This window comes from Eretmochelys imbricata, chromosome 12 (genome assembly GCF_965152235.1).
Source record: "Eretmochelys imbricata isolate rEreImb1 chromosome 12, rEreImb1.hap1, whole genome shotgun sequence".
NCBI classification, from domain to species: Eukaryota; Metazoa; Chordata; order Testudines; family Cheloniidae; genus Eretmochelys; species Eretmochelys imbricata.
This window is the reverse complement of record NC_135583.1, coordinates 40,002,173-40,022,778: the sequence shown is the minus strand read 5'-3', so window position 1 is coordinate 40,022,778 and position 20,606 is coordinate 40,002,173. Positions and strand designations below refer to the sequence as shown.

The following is a 20,606-nucleotide window of genomic DNA, read 5'->3' as shown; positions in this document are numbered from 1 at the left end:
ATGTAAACCCATTGCTTTTTGTCCTATCCTCAGAGGTTAAAGAGAACAATTTTTCTCTCTCCTTGTAACAACCTTTTATATACTTGAAAACTGTTATCATGTCCCCCCCTCAGTCTTCTCTTCTCCAGACTAAACAAACTCAGTTTTTTCAATCTTCTTTCATAGATCGTGTTTTCTAGCCCTTTAATCATTTTAGTTGCTCTTCTTTGGACTCTCTCCAGTTTGTCCACATCTTTTCTGAAATGTGGCGCCCAGAACTGGACACAATACTCCAGTTGAGGCCTAATCAGCACGGAGTAGAGCAGAATTATATCTTGTGTCTTGCTTACAACACTCCTGCTAATGCATCCCAGAATGATGTTTGCTTTTTTTGCAAGTGTCACACTGGTTGACTCATATTTAGCTTGCAATCCCCTATGGCCCACAGATCCCTTTCCGCAGTACTCCTTCCTAGGCAGTCATTTCCCATTTTGTGTGTGTGCAACTGATTGTTCCTTCCCAAGTGAAGTACTTTGCATTTGTCATTACTGAATTTCATTACTTGGAGGGTCTCAAAGCACTTTACAAGCGGTAAGCCTCAATACCTCTGAAGAGCGGTAGCATTATCCTCCTTTTGCAGATGAGTGAGCTGAGGTTCAGAGATTTCAGGGCCAGTCACTGGCAGAGCCAGGGACAGAGTTCAGTTGTCCTGATTCCCAGTCCTGTGCTTTAACCACTAGAAAGCTGTCTTCTGTTTCTGCTGTTTTAATAGCTGCTTTTTCTCTTTTTACACAAACATATTAAGGGAGTGAAGGATGCAAGTGAAATGAAATGTAGAGCTTAACATCTAATCTAGGCTACCTTTAAATCCACCCCTCAACCTGAGAGCCTCATCCACAGCGTACTGAAGTCAGTGGAATTCTTTCCATTGATTTCAGTGAGTTTTGGAACAGACTGTGAATTGTTATCCATTGTTGCCTTTGTGAAATAAAATGGTGGTCTCAGTCCAGTACTAGTGGACAAGTGTCTATCCCCAAAATCACCACCACAGTTGATGCTAGTATGCATTCTTGTTGAGTTTCAGTAGAGAGGCCAAAACACAGCCAGCATGGCGAATTCTCCGCTCTCCTAGAGGAGAGACCTCCAGAATGTGCTCGCAGCACATAGGCAGAGCTGCACACTACTGAAAGCTTGCCCTGCTCCCTTCCAGGCAATTCCATGAATAGAGGCCTTCAATCTTCATGGCTATTCATCAAAGCCAGATTCACCTGTGGGTACATGTGAGAGGAATCATAGTAGTGCTGGTCACTTATTTTTTCTTTTTCTTTAATTGACTGTAACTTATTCAGAATATTTACTGTGTGGACTCTTTGAAAATAGTGTTGTTGATGAATATCCACCAGCTGTGTGGCATTGTATGTCTTTCGGTCCATGGAATATATTTTACCAGGGAAGGTTGGTTCTTTTACTCGTTACACAGTATGAATGGGAATACGCTAACTGAACTGCAAAACTCTTGTTAGGAAGATCAAGTATCAAGCTAGTTCTCTTATTCAATTAAAGCATGGTTCCATTTTGTAGTGTGGAAGAGATCTACACAGTGCTAAAGCTTTGCACTCTTGAAGGCTGTAGTTCAATTTTGTTAACGTCCTGGACCGTTCCTTTAACCTTACTGAGGGGGTTGTAATCAGGTCCTCTGGCATGACAAAAGATGTGGTGCAGATGGACCCCAAGCTGTCCCAGCCTTCCTGTAACAGTCAAGCTATGCTGAAGATTTCCTCATAGCCCCTGATTCTGTTCTTGGAGCACAAAGCAGAGAACCAACTGTAACAAAAGGGAATTTTGTAACTTTGGCCAGTCAGAAGCCAGCCAGTGATGTCCAAAAATGTAGCACTATCATCCAGTTGCAACTGCATGTAGATAAGTGAGGTGATGAGATTGTGAGAAAACTGGATGCTCAAGAAACCATATGGGCAAAACCATGGCCAGTAATTTTAAGGGGTACTATCAGGGCTCTTTATTTTAAGCTGTGATATACACTGTGAGAGTGGTCCTGCCTGGATTTTTCTGGGGGGTGTTCTACATGGTTGGAGATTTCCAGCTGTGACACTAAACTGATGCCCAGTGCACATGTGTTAGGGTAGAAAATAACAATCAAACCTTTTGTGTGGATTTTTTTGTGGTTAAATTTAACTGATTGTCAAGGATTGCTATTGCAATAAGTTACCATGACAGAGCTATCTAGGAGCCTTACTTTTCTTAATTTATGTAAAGTTTTTAACATAACCTTGATTGTATTCCTTAAGTCCTGTGTGCATAGCAAGGTACACAAAGTAGCATGGCAATCTGAGCTTCTCTCTCTCCTTTCAGCGTGTCTTAAGTTTTATAAAATGCCCAATAAATAGGGGTAAAACTTGAATTAAACCTCAGCGTGGTGAGGAAATGGCTGAATACTAATAACCATTTCCACATACATAATAAGACATGCATAGTTGATAGGTTCTTTTGAAAGTGCTGTTAAGGTCCTGGACCCTCCCTTTGACTTCATTGAGGGGATGTCTGTTGTAATCAGGTCTTCGTGTAATCACAAAGAATAAGAATAAGATATTCTATCGTAATGGATACTGAAGAAATAGATCTGTGCATTGTTAGAGAATAAAGGTGCCTCTAAGTTTCCAGTTGTTCTGAAAGTGGCAATTGTGGGGGAGGGATGCCTAAATAACATGGCTCAATTGAGTCTCCATGGCCCCATGGAAACTAACCCAGATGCAGATGTTAATTATGAAAGCATTAGGAAGAGTGTGTGTGTAAGGGGGTAGGAGTGCAAAGAATGTGAGAGGAAAAGTCACCTTGGACGGACGGGGATTGATCTGGATAATAGGAGGAAGGAAGACACATGAGGCCAGAGTGAGGCAGTCTGAGAAGGAATGGGGGAGTCCTTGCCAGGATTTCTGTCACAGAGCGATTCTCATATAGAATCATAGAAATGTCAGGCTGGAAGGGACGTTGAGAGGTCATCAAGCCCAGCCCCCTGCGCTATGACAGGACCAAGTAAACCTAGATCGTAACTGGCAGGTGTCCATCCAACCTGTTCTTAAAAACCTCCAACGATGGGGATTCCACAGCCTTCCTTGGAAGCCTGTTCCAGAACTTAACTATCCTTGGAGTTAGAAAATTTTTCCTAATATCTAATCTAAATCTCCCTTACTGCAAATTAAGACCATTATTTCTTGTCGTACCTTCAGTGGCCATGGAGAGCAATCGATCACTGTCCTCTTTATAACAGCCATAACTTATTTGGAGACTTTTATCAGAGCCCTTCTCAGTCGTCTTTTCTCAAGATTAAACATGCCCAGTTTTCAACATTTCCTCATAGGTCAGGTTTTCAAAACCTTTTATCATTTTTGTTTGTTTTGTTGCTCTCTGGGCTCTCTCCAATTTGTCCACATCTTTCCTAAAACGTGGCTCCCAGAATTGGATACGGTACTCCAGCTGAGGCCTCTCCAGTGCTGAGTAGAGTGGAACAATTCCCTCCTGTGTCTTACATAGGACACTCATGTTAATGCATCCTGGAATGATATTAGCCGTTTTTTGCAGTTGCATCACGTTGACTCATATTCAGTTTGTGATCCACTATAACCCTAGATCCTTTTCAGCAGTACGACCACTAGCCAGTTATTCCCCAGTTTGTAGTTGTGCTTTTGCTTTTTCCTTCCTAAGTGTAGTGCCTTGCACTACATTGAATGTCATCTTGTTGATTTCAGACCAGTTCTGGAATTTGTTATATATATATATTTTTTTTTTTAAAAAACCTAAGGAACCAGGCAAAAGTACTTTAAGCTGGAGTTGAAAGCTTGGTAACCTATAGTTAAGGTCACACAAACAGCCTTAATGCAACCCCCTAACTGTCACTTTCAGAACAACTGGAAACTTAGAGACACCTTTATTTTCTAAAAATGCAAAGATTCATTTAATCAGTATCCATTATGCTAGAATATCTTATTCTTAATCTTTGTGATTACATGCTATAATATTATTCAAACTAAACTGCACCTGTGTTTACATTGCTTAGCTCAAAGCACTCCTGCCTTCCTATGCCCTCACACAACTACACAAGAAAAAGATGGACTTTCCACTTCCTGAATCTAACCAGAGCACAGAAAGGACAATAATTATTCTCTGTTCATACAATCATAGAATATCAGGGTTGGAAGGGACTTCAGGAGGTCATCTAGTCCAACCCCCTGCTCAAAGCAGGACCAATCCCCAACTAAATCATCCCAGCCAGGGCTTTGTCAAGCCCTGACAAATCTTAAAAACTTCTAAGGAAGGAGATTCCACCCCTCCCTAGGTAACGCATTCCAGTGTTTCACCACCCTCCTAATGAAAAAGTTTTTCCTAATATCCAACCTAAACCTCCCCCACTGCAACTTGAGACCATTACTCCTTGTTCTGTCATCAGCTACCACTGAGAACAGTCTAGACCCATCCTCTTCGGAACCCCCTTTCAGGTAGTTGAAAGCAGCTATCAAATCCCCCCTCATTCTTCTCTTCCGCAGACTAAACAATCCCAGTTCCCTCAGCCTCTCCTCATAAGTCATGTGTTCCAGTCCCCTAATAATTTTTGTTGCCCTCCACTGGACTCTTTCCAACTTTTCCACATCCTTCTTGTAGTGTGGGGCCCACACTGGAGTACTGTACTGGACACAGTACTCCAGATGAGGCCTCACCAATGTTGAATAGAGGGGAACGATCACATCCCTCGATTTTCTGGCAGTGCCCCTACTTATACGTCCCAAAATGTCATTGGCCTTCTTGGCAACAACTGTTGACTCATACCCAGCTTCTTGTCCACTGTAACCCCTAGGTCCTTTTCTGCAGAACTGCTGCCAAGCCATTCGGTCCCTAGTCTGTAGCGGTGCATGGGATTCTTCCATTCTAAGTGCAGGACTCTGCACTTGTCCTTGATGAACCTCATCAGATTTCTTTTTGCCCAGTCCTCTAATTTGTCTAGGGCCCCCTGTATCCTATCCCTACCCTCCAGCGTATCTACCTCTCCTCCCAGTTTAGTGTCATCTGCAAACTTGCTGAGGGTGCAATCCACACCATCCTCCTGATCATTTATGAAGATATTGAACAAAACCGGCCCCAGGACCGACCCTCGGGGCACTCCACTTGATACCGGCTGCCAACTAGACATGGAGCCATTGATCACTATCCATTGAGCCCGACAATCTAGCCAACTTTCTATCCACCTTATAGTCCTTTCATCCAGCCCATACTTCTTTAACTTGCTGGCAAGAATACTGTGGGAGACCGTGTCAAAAACTTTGCTAAAGTCAAGGAACAACACGTCCATGGCTTTCCCCTCATCCACAGAGCCAGTTACCTCGTCATCGAAGGCAATTAGATTAGTCTGGCATGACTTGCCCTTGGTGAATCCATGCTGACTGTTCCTGATCACTTTCCTCTCCTCTAAGTGCTTCAGAATTGATTCCTTGAGGACCTGCTCCATGATTTTTCCAGGGACTGAGGCGAGGCTGACTGGCCTGTAGTTCCCAGGATCATCCTTCTTCCCCTTTTTAAAGATGGGCACTACATTAGCCTTTTTCCAGTTGTCCGGGACTTCCCCCGATCGCCAGGAGTTTTCAAAGATAATGGCCAATGGCTCTACAATCACATCCTCCAACTCCTTTAGCACTCTTGGATGCAGCGCATCTGGCCCCATGGACTTGTGCTCGTCCAGCTTTTCTAAATGGTCCCGAACCACTTCTTTCTCCACAGAGGGCTGGTCACCTCCTCCCCATGCTGTGCTGCCCAGAGCAGTAGTCTGGGAGCTGACCTTGTTCGTGAAGACAGAGGCAAAAAAAGCATTGAGTACATTCGCCTTTTCCACATCCTCTGTCACTAGGTTGCCTCCCTCATTCAGTAAGGGGCCCACACTTTCCTTGACTTTCTTCTTGTTGCTAACATACCTGAAGAAACCCTCTTGTTACTCTTAACGTCTCTTGCTAGCTGCAACTCCAGGTGTGATTTGGCCTTCCTGATTTCCCTCCTGCATGGCCGAGCAATATTTTTATACTCTTCCCTGGTCATTTGTCCAATCTTCCACTTATTGTAAGCTTCTTTTTTGTGTTTAAGATCAGCAAGGATTTCACTGTTAAGCCAAACTGGTCGCCTGCCATATTTACTGTTCTTCCTACACATCAGGATGGTTTGTCCCTGTAACCTCAATAAGGATTCTTTAAAATACAGCCAGCTCTCTTGGACTCCTTTCCCCCTCATGTTATTCTCCCAGGGGATCCTGCCCATCAGTTCCCTGAGGGAGTCAAAGTCTGCTTTTCTGAAGTCCAGGGTCCATATTCTGCTGCTCTCCTTTCTTCCCTGTGTCAGGATCCTGAACTCGACATGGTCACTGCCTCCCAGGTTCCCATCCACTTTAGCTTCCCCTACTAATTCTTCCCAGTTTGTGAGCAGCAGGTCAAGAAGAGCTCTGTCCCTAGTTGGTTCCTCCAGCACTTGCACCAGGAAATTGTCGCCTACGCTTTCCAAAAACTTCCTGGATTGTCTGTGCACCGCTGTATTGCTCTCCCAGCAGACATCAGGGTGATTGAAGTCTCCCATGAGAACCAGGGCCTGCGATCTAGTAACTTCCGTGAGTTGCTGGAAGAAAGCTTCGTCCATCTCATCCTCCTGGTGTGGTGGTCTATAGCAGACTCTGACCACGACATCACCCTTGTTGCTCACACTTCTAAACTTAATCCAGAGACTCTCAGGTTTTTCTGCAGTTTCATACTTGAGCTCTCCCTTACGTACAATACAACTCCCCCACCTTTTCTGCCCTGTCTGTCCTTCCTGAACAGTTTATATCCATCCATGACAGTACTCCAGTCACGTGAGTTATCCCACCAAGTCTCTGTTGTTCCAATCACATCATAATTCCTTGACTGTGCCAGGACTTCCAGTTCTCCCTGCTTGTTTCCCAGGCTTCTTGCATTTGTGTGTAGGCAGTTGAGATAACTCACTGATCGTCCGTCTTTCTCAGTATGAGGCAGGAGCCCTGCCCTCTCGCGCGCTCCTGCTCGTGCTTCCTCCCAGTATCCCACTTCCCCACTTACCTCAGGGCTTTGGTGTCCTTCCCCTGGTGAACCTAGTTTAAAGCCCTCATCACTAGGTTAGCCAGCCTGCTTGCAAAGATGCTCTTCCCTCTCTTCGTTAGGTGGAGCCCGTCTCTGCCTAGCACTCCTCCTCCTTGGAACATCATCCCATGGTCAAAGAATCCAAAGCCTTCTCTCCGACACCACCTGCGTAGCCATTCGTTGACTTCCACGATTCGACAGTCCCTACCCAGACCTTTTCCTTCCACGGGGAGGAAGGCTGAGAAGACCACTTGCACCTCAAACTCCTTTATCCTTCTGTTCCCCAAGAATAACTGTATCATCAATTATACATGTACATTTCGATAGATCTAGTTCATCCACAGATACAAACCTCCTACTCCCAGTTCTTTACATTATGGGATATACAAGATAAAGTAAAGATGAAGTGTGGGGAGGAAGAATCACAATTGTTATTGGAAACACCTGTATTAAACTCACACTACATGTAATGCACATTAACTCTCCGAGGTTTGGGGTCTGTAAGTAGAACCTCAGATGTAGTTTTCCAGGCTTTCAGAAATGTAATATTTTTTTTAATTGTTATTTCTGTAAAAGGATAATGTTGTTTCTGGTCAGCCTTAACTGCAGCTTCACCACACTTTGTGCTTGGGAAGAAATGCTTTAAAGTCTGTTTCAGAGTTTAATGTTTAAAAAGACATTTGCACAGTTATTAATATTTGTCTTTAAAAACAATATTTAATAATCAAAACACATGTATATAAAATGTTGGCAGCCCATCCTTTCTATGTACAGTATGCACATGAAAATATCCTACAACCTCTCGTCATATGTAGTCACAAGTGACCAGTGTAAGAGCCAGCACAGTTGTCTCTGTAAAAGGAAGAGATGTAGAAAATACTGTGGATAAATATCTGTTATTGGCAGATGAACTCTAGGTACAAAATAGATTTCCCTTGTATAAAAAAGCACATTTTTTTCATACTGGGTGGCTGTGAGAAATCAGAGTAATGCTTTCGGAGAGCCCAGCTGGATACATTTCTGCCAGTCCTAAATAAGTCTGTCATCGCTGTCGCAGCAAGGATGACAGGGAGCCCAATTTTGTCTTAAGGGAGGCCCTTGTAATTCTGAGTGTCCCATACTCTTGCATGCCCTCCCCTCCAACCCCATAACAAGAACTGGGCCTCCTCAAATGTAAATGTTTTAAAATGAGGAGGGATGGGGAACACTTGGTTCATAATAGAGCATTTTTGGAAGTACAGTTAATTTTTCCTTTTTGGCTCCGTCCCATTTTGAGGTCACCCGTGGAAATGTTGGGATTGGTTGTGCAGCTTTGGATTTGACATGTCTTGAGGAAAATAAAAATTCTGTGGGCTGGCTTGAGCCTCCAACAGAGGAGAGAGGATGGTGTCTCCCCATGGAAACTAGCCTCATTTTGTAGTGGCGTTTGGATTTGTTAGTGGAGGACTCCATAGGCAAATACCCAGATCTGTTCCTTATAAGGCCACCAAATGTTTCAATTTCTGCAGGGTTCCCTCCGGATCCGCTGGCTGCAGAATAGCATGACAGTGTGCTAGGCCGGGGCAGGGAGAGATGCTTGCCAAACAGTTGGCAACATTTTAACCGTTCTGACCTCCTATAAATCAGGTTGTGTGGTGGAGGAAGGCTCTGCAGTGCTAAGAAGCAGATGATGCCAGACAGCAGGCTCGGTAGCAGCGGTGGAAGGCCATGAGAGAAGCGAATGGATACAGAAATGCTGTTTGCTGCTACATATTTTTTTATTTTAGTGGGTGGTATTAAAAGTTTGAAAAGCCCTGTCTTCATCTCTGTGGAGAAAAAGCAGAGGACAAAAATAACAGTGCTTATACCCAGAGGCCTGAGGGACACTCAGATGTTTCTTAGTCTCCTAGCCAGCTTCATCGATATCTGTGGCCTGTAATACAGTTTCATGACCCAGCAGTCAGCTGTAATTTACAGACTTGCTAAGTCTTAGGAAGTTTTATCCCTCCCCCTTCCCTCTTTCCCTGGGGGATGCGTTGAAACCACTATACAAAAATGATGTGCAAGTGTCTGTGGGAACCAGTTTGAAAAGGCTGGTACACACTTGTTTGAGCCCGGGTTGGTGGAGTCCAGTAGCTTGGCTGCCTGCCACATGTAGGCAGTTTCTTTTGTTGTTCTGGAAATGTGTTGGGGATTTTATTACGTTGTGCTCGCTCGGTCTCCCACTTCCTTATTGTGTAACAGAAGTGTAATCATCTGGTTCAAGGAGCTTAGTTAATTGTTTACAAAATAGAAATGTTGATGATTGTCTCCTGGTAGGGAAGTAAAGTTTAAAGCAGTGTAGTAGAATGGGTGGTTTGTCCAGTTTTCAGATTAGGAGGGATTGGAGCCAAATTGTATGTAATACTAACGTCCCTCCGCTGGTCCTGCTTGCATGCATATGTCAGCAACGGCCTTCACTCCTTTTATCTTGGGGGTAGCTCTTACAAATTGGGCATTTGTACCTCCCCTCTGACTTCTATTAACTGTGCTTAAAAATGAAATGAGGATTGCAAGCATTATTGGTAATTGTTGTGCAAATGTAATACTCCCTCCAAGCTGTTAAATAGGCCAGTGCTCTGTTTACACGAACAGGCAGCCAGCTTTCCAAGTGTAATGAGTCAGCTAGATGAACAGAAGGGGTGCGGAATTAATCTGGCACCCGTCTGGCCTTTTCTCAGTTAAACAGGTTTTCCAAGCACCACGTGAATAGGTATATACCCTGGTTACAAACAGACACAATGACAGCCAGTGTGGACAGATTTTTTCAAGAATAAATTGACATACACATGACCATAAAAACCAATTTTAGTGAGGCATTTGAAGTGGAATCCTAAATTGGACCTGGTTTGTAATTTGGCATAGTCTGTATTATAGGGCACAGTGTCGCTGCTCTGATCCCATGCATGCCAGTTCATGCATTAATATAACTACAACAAGTGAAGCTGTTCTGTGTGCCGGGTGGTTTAATATGCCATGTAGACTAAAACTGAATTTTCATCATTGACACCAAGTCCTTTGAATCTCCGTTGCTTGGATGTTCATACTGTTGTTGAAGTCCACATGCTCAAAGGACTCCTTGTGACCCCATGCAAGCACTGGAGTGGTGGAGCTCTACTCACCTCCCACTCATCACCCCCAGTGTTCCCCCTCCTCCCCCCCTCAACACTCATAGATGCTTCCTTGTCCTTGTTAGTGGGACTCAGCTCAAGCACTGGGTTATAACTAGGACTAATAGGATGAAATTAAGAAAGGAATACGTAGGCTGGGCAAATCAGAGAAAACTCTCCGCTACTGAGATTTGAGAGGTTGTAAATAACCTACCAGTGGAAGTGGTGAGACAAGGTGGGGGAGGTAATGGCTTTTACTGGACCAGCTTCTGTTGGTGAGAGAGAGACACTTACACTGAGCTTTGCTTCAGGTGGAAATGGTGGCAATGATACCAGACAGAACGCCCGAGAATAGTCTGTAGGGAACAGTCTTGCAGTTCAGTGTCCTGGGGATCTAAGAAGTGCCTGAAATCACTGCAGCTGGTCATGTGAGTGTGGTTTTCTCCACTTCATGAAGGCTCAAAACCTTTTTTTTTTTTTTTTTTTTAACATTAAAGTTTATATTCTGCCTAATCTGGGGGGACCAAATCAGTAATGCTGGTCTGTCATACTACCAAGGACTGGCTCAGTCTTGACCCTGGGTTTATATGAATCCCAACAGTTACCCTTTCCAACCTATAATGCCCGATGAAAGCTAGCTCACCTTTTTAAGATGCTGCTTCTAGTCATTTTTTGTCAGCATTTTGATATGAGATCCCATGTTCACTGTGGGCTTCATGCCCTTGCAGTGCTACGTAGTGGGACTATAGAAACGTCCACGTGTTGGATATTCATGCTACTCCGAAAAGCATGGTGAAGTTTTTTGGTGTATTTCACTTTAATGTTAATAGAAATGTCAGTTTGCCTGTGTTTTGATGTTACCTATCTGCTGGATTCCTCCCCACTCACCCTTTCTAGGGCCTTTTCAGCCTCCTTTGCATGATCTGCTCCCTGGTTTCCCCGCAGAGAGAGCACAGCAGTGAGGGGTGTCATTCCATTTCCCTCCATTTTAGAAAGAAGCGGTGAAATGTCCTTACTGTGCATCTCTGGTACCCAGCATCACAGGGCTTCCCTACACAGCTATCCTCACTGGGAGCCACAGCTAAGGAGACCTCTGGTGCCCTTTTCCATTTCCTAAATATGGATAATTTGTCCATAGCCAGCTGTGTTAAGAGCAGAGCAGAAACTAACATGGCTGCTCTGAAGAAAGCCATGTTATGTTATAAGAAAAGGAGTACTTGTGGCACCTTAGAGACTAACCAATTTATTTGAGCATAAGCTTTCGTGAGCTACAGCTCACTTCATCTGTAGCTCACGAAAGCTTATGCTCAAATAAATTGGTTAGTCTCTAAGGTGCCACAAGTCCTCCTTTTCTTTTTGCGAATACAGACTAACACGGCTGTTTCTCTGAAACATGTTTTAACACCTCTGTTAACTGATGTGTCTCAGCATTATCTATGGATAGATAGCATTTGGGTGGTTAACTTCTGCTGCTGTGGGGCTATGAAAGGGGCATGAAACGTTTTTATCAGTTTGAAAAAACAACTGTGAAAAGCCTATGGTCAGTGGAGTAGGGAGGGTTTATAGTTTACAGACATGTTTACAAATGAAGAGCGTTCCACAGAATTTTTCTAAAGTAAATGTCATTATTATTATTTCTATTACAGTAGTACTCAGGACAAGAGCCCCCTGTGCAACATGCTGTACAGACACAGCACAAAAAGACAGCCCCTGCCCAAAAGAGCTTCCAGTCTAAGTATAAGACAAGAGATGGACACAGATGGGCAAACGGGGGAGTACAAGGAAATGAGACAAGCTTGGTCAGCATGACAGGTGGTGGTCTTAGCACACCACCAGCCTAAATATTGCCAAGTTTTTTTTTTGTAGGCTTTCTGGCAGAGGAGAGTTATAAGGAGCGATTTGGAGGAGGAGGAGGAGTTCGTTTTGCAGATGTTTACAGGGAGGTTTGCCTGAGCATGAGCTGCAGGCAGCATAAGAGAAAGCATGAATGTGATTTTTTGAAAATTTTACAAGGAGGCAATGGAGGCTGCTAGCACCATGAGCCTGTTAGAGGCAGGAGTCGAACTTTCAATACTGAATGAGATCTGGTAGGTCGGGTGGGAACAGGGGGTGAAGGGCCTTGAGAGAGAAGACAGGTAGCTTATGTCTGATGTGGTAGAGAAGAGGGAGCCTGTGGACGGATGCCAAGAGAGAAGTGACAGGGTCAAAGCGGTGGGCTCGGAAGATGATATTTGCAGCAGAATGTAATGCTGGTCAGAAGTGCTGAATTGGTGGCTCATGGTCCAGACACACCATAGACAGAACAGAAGCCATGACTCTGATGAGTATTTAGGCATCTGCATGAAGTCAGCTGGTGGGTTTCAGTCCCACTCCTTGGAACTAAACACCTCTCTGATTCAAACCATTTCAAGTTGTGGGCCTTAAAAGCTGTGGCTTTTTAGGCACCCAAAAAATTGGTAGGAGGTTTTACTTTCCCCCACCTCAGTTCTGTTCTCTCTCTTGTCCCCACCTACAAAATCCCCAGACTGGGGATGGCGTTCTGGAATGACTCTGTTCCTGGACAATTTCCTGAAATTGTACCTTTAAAAAATAACAAAAAGTTAATAGTACAATGTGTTATGCCGTCAGGTGGCAATTAGCCGGGGGAAGATTTTTCAAATGATCTCAAGTTTGTGTCATTTCAACCTAAGTACAATAAGACTTTTGCTTTAGGACTCCGATTTGGGTCGCTAGTCTGAAGTATACTGTTGTGCTGATGCTTTTTAGCCTCTAGCCTCAGGAGAGGAGATATTTTTGTTTCACAAAAAGGCCATGCCTGTCCTGGCTCCAGACCACGTTTCTGATCTCGGTTACAACACATACTTCTGTGTATTTCAGATGTCCGTTGTCTTTTCAGCTCTGTAACCAGGCAACACATGGCACCGGCAACAGAGCTCTTTGTTATTCTCCTGAATTGTGCCGTACCTAGGCCAAGGCACAATGGCAGTGCTGAGACTGAAAGGGCTTGGCTTGGGGCGGCTTCTCTGAAAACCTTGCAGGGAACATTGTACCTTGTGTTTGCATTCTCTGTTTTTTCTCTAGAGATGGAAGCAGGCCAATACAAAAGGCACATTTTATAAGTAGATTTTGTAATTCACCACATGTTAATTGCTTTATGTATTAGTCCCTTGAATACCAGAAAAATTCATAGGACTGACGATAAACTCCATAGGCACAAATAGTTACCTTAGTGCCAAAAATACCTGTCCATAGGGCTCACCTTTACAAGCTATGGGGCATTCATTTACTGTGGTGGAGGATACCATAGCTGAGAGAAGCCCCACGTGGGAATTAAGATCAGTTCTGTAGACCAAAATGTAAGGGTATCACTTTCTGTTTGAGTCTAGCCCATCACGATGACTATCCCTGGGGCCTCCGAGATAAATGACATTAAATAGTCTCTCAGAAGCAGCCCAGTTCTTAGAATGCAGGTGGCTATTTGCTCCCTTAAAAATTGCATCTGGGGCCCATGGCAGATTGGCCCCGCCTTGTGTGGGATGCGTGGATGCTAGTACCTGTCCTGGCAGCCCAGCGCAGCAGTTATCCTGTATTTTCTCTTTTTTAATGATCTTTATAAAATCTCTAATTCTTCTGATTTTTCTCTCTAAACAGACGGTTGATGATGAGGCGATGGCAGCATAAATGAAGATCAAGTAAGGAAGGCAGAACGATGCCCAAGGGTGGGTGTTCTAAAACACCACAGTCAGACGATTTCTCTCTCAGCAACGACATGGTGGAGAAACAAACGGGGAAAAAGGTAGCATGCTGGTTTTTTCATATTCGCCTGACTTTGGAGAGGGCAGGTTCACGGTGAGAGGCCAGGACTGGGCCGCGTCCAGCCATTTATAAGCCACTCCAGTATTTGCTGTGCTAAGAGACTGCCCAGCACCCTGTATCAGCAGATGATGCTGAATCTGAATCAGACAATATGATTTAGTTGGAGATTGGTCCTGCTTTGAGCAGGGGGTTGGACTAGATGACCTCCTGAGGTCCCTTCCAACCCTGATATTCTATGATTCTGTGGCACAGTGGTGACATGCCAACTGATAAGGACTCAGCTTACAATGTGTTTCACTTTGGCCCATTTCTCCCGGAGTCTGTAATATCCATTGCGAGGTACTGGAGCTGAACGGTAGTGACTTGAGACAGTGCTGTAGGTGACACTTTGGAAGGGTGTTCAGTAAAATGATTGTGACTTTTAAAGTTTCCTGTCTTAAAGAACCATTGCCGGGACACATAACTGCTCTGAAATCAGAAGTAGTCTGAGTGTCTGTAAGGGAGGAACGTATCTCTTTGTGCATACTGTCTGTGTGTCCACAAATGCAGTATCCATGTAAGAATCTCAGCTGTGCTGAGCACACATGGAAGTCTGTTACGCTCTAATTAATGGTTGATCAGGTGTGGGTATTTCAGTAGCTCTGCTGAAAATATTGCTGTTTGGATTTTAATTAAGGCTTCTGAGGTTTGATCTGTGCTAAGAGTTGCAGATGAGGTTACTGAAATGAAATGGGAGTCTAAGGATGCTTTTTCTTTTCTACTGCACTCCCAACATAAATTCTACTCATTTTGCCCCATACCTGAGCTCCATCCCCTGCCCTCCAGCTTTTTGATGGTTCTTAGCAGTGTCTCACTGGATTACAATAAAGTCTATAGGCAGCTTCTGTTGTTGAGAAATTGTATATAAAAGCTGCTTTTAACTAAAATTAAAAACCTATGCATATTGAAAACTGTTACTCCACTATAGACACACATTTCCCACTCTTTCCATCTATCCCCTCACCCAGTTTGTCCCAGCATTTCCTACCTCTGAAGCTGTTTGAACTTCTCCTGCCTGATATGTGAATCAGAGCTTCATTAGCAAACCATGTTGCCTCTTGTTCTCCCATCCTGTGTTTCTCCTTTTCCTCTGTCCTTCCTTTTCTCACTAACTTTCCCTCCACATTTCCATGTTGTTGATCTTCTTTCCTCACGTCTTCTCCTCTCCCTTCCCTGATCCCTCTCCCTCACTGGGGCTCCCATGGTGTTGTTTCTGATGCATTTATAAGAGTGACTTGCAGTGGACTCTCCCTTCCATAGTAACTGCAGCATTTGGGGCAGTGCTAATGCTATTTAATCTACCTAGACTGTGATCATCACTGTAGTGTCTGAATGCCAGCTCTCCTCTTCCCACTCAGTATTAGAACACGGGCTGCGGGATTACAGGGGAGTGTTGCAGAGTGGAATCTAGCAAAGACATTGCTCAATTGCAGAAGTTTTGCAGCATTCCAGTAGCAAGGAGATACTGTCCTCTGCCAGCTTCTGTTCTACCTCCAGATGACTGCTGGCCGGGAGTTCATGGATTCTCCAGGGATGATCATTACCTTGGTTCCTAGCACAGCCTTACTCTGTTGGCTTCTTTACAGTTGACAGCATGCCCTGGAATTTAGTGAATGTTGAATAGTTATATTGACCATTCAGCCAGAAAGGATTTGGGGATTGTCACCTGAAGTGGCAAGAGGAGAAGGGCAGAGCAGATGACCAACTACAGCGTTTTAGGCGGGAGGCAAATATCAGATGGATTGGTAGTATCTGCCCAGTTCCCTCTCTGTCGCTCTGCATGTTCATAGTTGAATCTCTTTGCATGAGGCATGCTGAAAAATGTACGCCATTCCCAGGCAGGACACCTTCTAGGACCCAACAAGGTGCTTCTAGGGAAGACTGCAAAAATTGGGCACAATAGTCTTGAATGTGGAGAAATGGCTGCAAAGTGCTGCTCTGTGGTGTCCAGTGAAGATATCCGAATTCACCCCCTGACTTCTTCCTGGCAAATGAGGCTGGAAGCCAGTTGTGCCGATTACATTGGAATATGATGCTGAGGTTTTGTCAGGGCCGTGTATGGAGTCGGTGCATCAAAGGACACAGGGAACAGTTATAATACGATTCAGCCTCCACTTTATTGCACCCAGAAGTTTAAAGAAACGGCTGCAGTTCGGTTACCTGCCATGGAGTCATTTGACGGATATTACGAACAGGACTGCTGGGACCTGTGTCTGAGTAACTAGGACATTGTTTCTACGCTGCCCACCAAAACCTCAATGCAGACCTCGTGGAATAACATTATTTAGTGGTTTCAGAGTGGCAGCCGTGTTAGTCTGTATCCGCAAAAAGAACAGGAGGACTTGTGGCACCTTAGAGACTCACCAATTTATTTGAGCGTAAGCTTTCGTGAGCTACAGCCCACTTCATCGGATGCATTAGTGGGGATAGCGCGTACAATCTCTCGGCTTCCTTAATTCTGGTCTTCTCAACCTGTGAAGAAATTTGAAGACTATTGTCCACTAGGGACTGATCTGAGATCCACGTTAATTGGCTGAAGGATATTATAGAGCAAACCATCACTTTCTAGTTAACTCTGTAAGGGTGGAACAGCGACTTAGGGTACAAGCAGTTGGGGGTTAGACTTTCTGCTTCCCAAGATTGTTGTGGGTCCACTTGAGAGAGGTGGCAACTTTTGACTGATCTTGTATTTATCAACAAGTTCAAATGCCTCAGCCTGTAACTTCTCCTGCTGCTCTCCGTCCAGGAAGGTAGCCGAGGTGTCTTAAGGTGCCGTCACTGCCTTCTGGATAAACTAAGTAACATGAAGGGACTGGCTGGGCACTATATACACTTTATAATTAATTGAAATATAATTTCAATATAATCATGACTGAAATATAAAATGGCAAAACAGTAACTTTATTAACATTTAAAATCTTTTCTCCTCAGTGTGACCTTAAAATGAACAGTTGTTTTACCATTAAACTAACAGCCCTTAAATTGTTACATTTTGAGACACCAACTCTAAACAAAAGGTAGAGTGCATAGTGTTCAGACATTTATTACTGGCTTGACTATCCCCTGGGCTGAATGCTACAGTAAATGTCTCCAGGTTCTGTGCTGCAGGATGTTAGAGCTAGACTCCAGCTGCCTTCTTTGCAGCAGGCTGTTGCTATGTTGAAGCTGCATAAACCAGTGCTAATTGAGAAGGGGGGAGCCAGCTCCCCACCTCTCACCCCTTGGTATCCTTCAGCACAGACGGTTTAGTAGCTTCTGATGTCTCAGTTATTTTGCTGTAGCCCGGGGAGTGAGTTAGCTTAAAGACCAGTTCTCTACGTGGAAGGTGAGGGTCAGGAAACCAGAGGCAATGCCTAGGGGGGCATGTGGGGGTCAACTGCCCCCCACAGATTTCTGCGAGTGCCAAGCTGCCCTTGCAGGGATTGGTCTGCTCAGCCTGCTGGGTGGGTGTTTGTGTGTCTTCCTCCTCCCCCCGCTCGGCCCCTCTCCCTGGCAGCCGGGTCTGGGTGGGATAGAGACACTTCTCACGCTGGGTGAAGATGACCTCTCTGGGTCGCGCAATCTGTGCCGCACAACAGCTGTCAGTGAGAGAACCTGGCGGGGGAGGCAGCGGTGGCCTGCCCCCTCCCCTCTCCCCCCGGGCCTGACTGCTGGGGACAGGGGCCAAGCAAGCCAGAAACAGGCCGGGGGGAGGCACAGCAGGAGAAGGACAGAGGGTCCTCTCCCCCTTCCCAATAACTGTGGTGGGGAGAGCGCGGTAGCCGCAGGCTGGGTGCAGGGTGGGGGGGTCACTGGGAAAGGCGCCAGGAGCTGGTTCCCTGGCCTCTGCTCAGCCAGAGGTAGGGGCATTGCCATGCCCCTTCACTTGCTCAGGTGTCTGTGAGAGCATGAGAGTGTCCTTGGGCCCGGTCCAGAGGCACATGCTACCCACTCCTGTCGCCCCAGCCCTCCAGGAGCCAGTGGGATTGGCTGCCCTAGCCCAGGAGGTGGGGCTGGAAGATTCCTCCCAGAAGCAACATGTGGGGTGCTGACATGTCCCCCCTTAAATTGTCCTCCTTCCCCCTGTCAGCAGGCATGAGTTGTCTCGGCGTAAAACCCTGGTGTCCAGGTTGTATTTGAAAACTTTACCCACTCTGTTGTTCCTCCTAACTGGTGGAAACATCTCTCCTGAGGTTAGCCAGGGAGAGCAGTATGGTAAGGGGAGGACAGGGGGGCGTCTGGCGATGAATGCCTCACATACCCTTCCACACATGCTGAAGAGGTTCTTAGAAACTTCTGAAGAGTCTGGGATGGCTCAGCAGCTGTAGAAGCTGTTTCAGGTTGAATTTAGCCATAGAGGCTTTTAAAAGCATGTCTACCTTGTATATGATTTATTATTATTTGCTATCTGTATTACTGCAGCGCCTAGGGGCTCTAGTCATGGACCAAATCCTTGATACATTAGGTGTTGCACAAACACAGAGCAGAAAGACCGTCCCTGCCCCAAAGAGTTTACAATCTAGTTTTAGACAAGAAACAACAGATGGATGCAGCCAACCAATGGAAGAATGTAAGGAAATTAGGAGACATGGTCAGCATGGCAGCCTGTGCTCTTAACACGCCCCAGCCAACCATTGCCAAGCTTTTTGTAGGCTTCCTGGCAAAGAAAAGTTTTAAGGAGAGATTCGAAGGAGGATTTAGTTAATTTTGCAGAAGTTTATGGGGCGCTCCTTCCAACGTTTAGGGCAGCATAGGAGAGAGCATGAAGGTGATTGTTTGAAGATGTAACAAGTGGGCAATGGAGGCTGCTATCATGGGCTTGATTAGAGGCAGGAGTCAACCTTTCGATACTGGATGAGAGGTGATAAGGTGGGGATAGGCCATGAAAGTGAAAACAGGCAGCTTCTGTCTGATAGCATAGAGAAGAAGGAGCCAGTGGAGGGATGCAAGAGAGGAATTACATGGTCAAAGCAATCAGACAGGAAGATGATTTTTGCAGCAGCATTATATCTGGATATGAGCAATAGAAGATGGCGCTTGTCAAGGTCAGAGAGAAGGATGATATAGTAATCAAGGTGCAAGGTGATGAGCCTGGATGAGCATTTTACCTGTGTGGATAGGAAAGGCTCTATCTTAGAGATGTTATTGAGAAAGAATCTACAAGACATACGTAGGCTTTGTCTACACTGCAAGTGCTACAATGGTATTTCTGTTGTAAATTCACCCCCCGAGAGGCAGTAGCCATGTCAATTAGGGCATTGGTTGGCTTCACTACATCTCTCAAGGTGTGAAGTTGTCACATCCCTGAGTGCCATAGCTAGGTTGACCTAAGTTTTAGGTGTAGACCACAGCCTGGATGTCACATTTCCTCATGTAGTCTTTACAGAGCCCCATTCCAGACTTCCTGCTTCCAAGTGGGATAGATCAAAGTGCATTAGGGAACTTGCAGTGCGCAACAGCAGGATCCACGCAAGCCGTTAGGGCGCAGCTGGCTAATGAGAGTTAGATTTACACCCCAGCTTGCTGGGCACTAACAATTTGTGTAGATTAAGGTCTGAGGCTGCATTAGAGAAACGGCCATGTTTTCCATAGATTTATAGATTTTAAGGCTAGAAGGGATCGTTGCAATGGTCTGGTTTGACTTCCTGCGTAACACAGGCTGTGGGGCTTCCCGTGATCAATTCCTGCTCTGAGTCCAATAGCTGAGCATGAAGTAGAGCACCTTTTTTAGAAAAATACCCAATCTCAATTTAAAACTTGCCAGGGGTGGGGAATTCCATCACAACCCCTCCGCTCCACAGGCTGTGGTGAGAGGGCACCACAGTCTGCTCCACAGCCACAGCGACCTTCACAACCAGTTTAGGCCACAGCAGAGATGGCCTTTGAAAGGAGTCTCATCAGACTTTACCGGAAGAAAAGTGGGTAAGGACTGGAAAGCAGTGGTTGGAGGGGAGAAACTGGGGACGTGTGAGACTGACTGACTAATCTCCTCTTGTCTGTGGGGTAAAGTATTTTAAGTCTCTTCGGTGCTCTTGAAGCCTAAGTCCCATTTTCAAAAGAGACTTTGCCTCCCACATGACAAAGTCTCATTGACTTTTAATGAGACATCGATACCTACGCAGCTGTGTCACTTTTAACAATGCGACTTGGGCTTCTAAATTACTTAGGTGCTTTTGAAAATTTTACTTGCGTTCACTAGCGCTGCAGCAAATAACATGATTTTTAAAAAATGCACCGTTTTATTTCCACACGTGCTTTTGTATTTGTATTTTGGCCCTGGAAAAGAAAGAAGCAAGGTTGTATTGTTAGGGCTTTCGACTGGGACTTGGGAGCTAGACTCAGTTCTCAGCTATGCCAGTATATTCTGTGTCTCCTTGGGGAAGTCACCCACTCCCTCTGTCCCTTGGCTCCCCATTTGTAAAAGGTTCCCCCTTTCTCCTACCATTTGTCTATTTAGATTGTAGACAGGGACTGTCTCTTACTATGTGTGAGTACAGGGCCTTGCGCAAGGGCCCCAATCTTAGTT

At 45.1% G+C, this 20,606-nt stretch overlaps 1 protein-coding gene across 6 annotated transcripts in view; it reads left to right on the top strand.

Annotated features, from left to right (window-relative positions):
* Window positions 1–20,606, top strand: part of ANKRD11 (ankyrin repeat domain 11) — a 234,416-nt gene that overhangs the window by 156,042 nt on the left and 57,768 nt on the right. For 5 of the 6 annotated variants that reach the window (XR_013347705.1, XR_013347704.1, XM_077831391.1 and 2 more), the window contains exon 3: window positions 13,898–14,042. Coding sequence is in view for 3 of the 6 variants with exons in the window: in XM_077831391.1 (XP_077687517.1) it covers window positions 13,956–14,042 (87 nt within the window). In the remaining 3 variants the exon portion in view is untranslated. Of the gene's footprint in view, window positions 1–13,897; window positions 14,043–20,606 lie in introns of those variants that run through there. The other variant, XM_077831394.1, reaches the window with a different exon arrangement.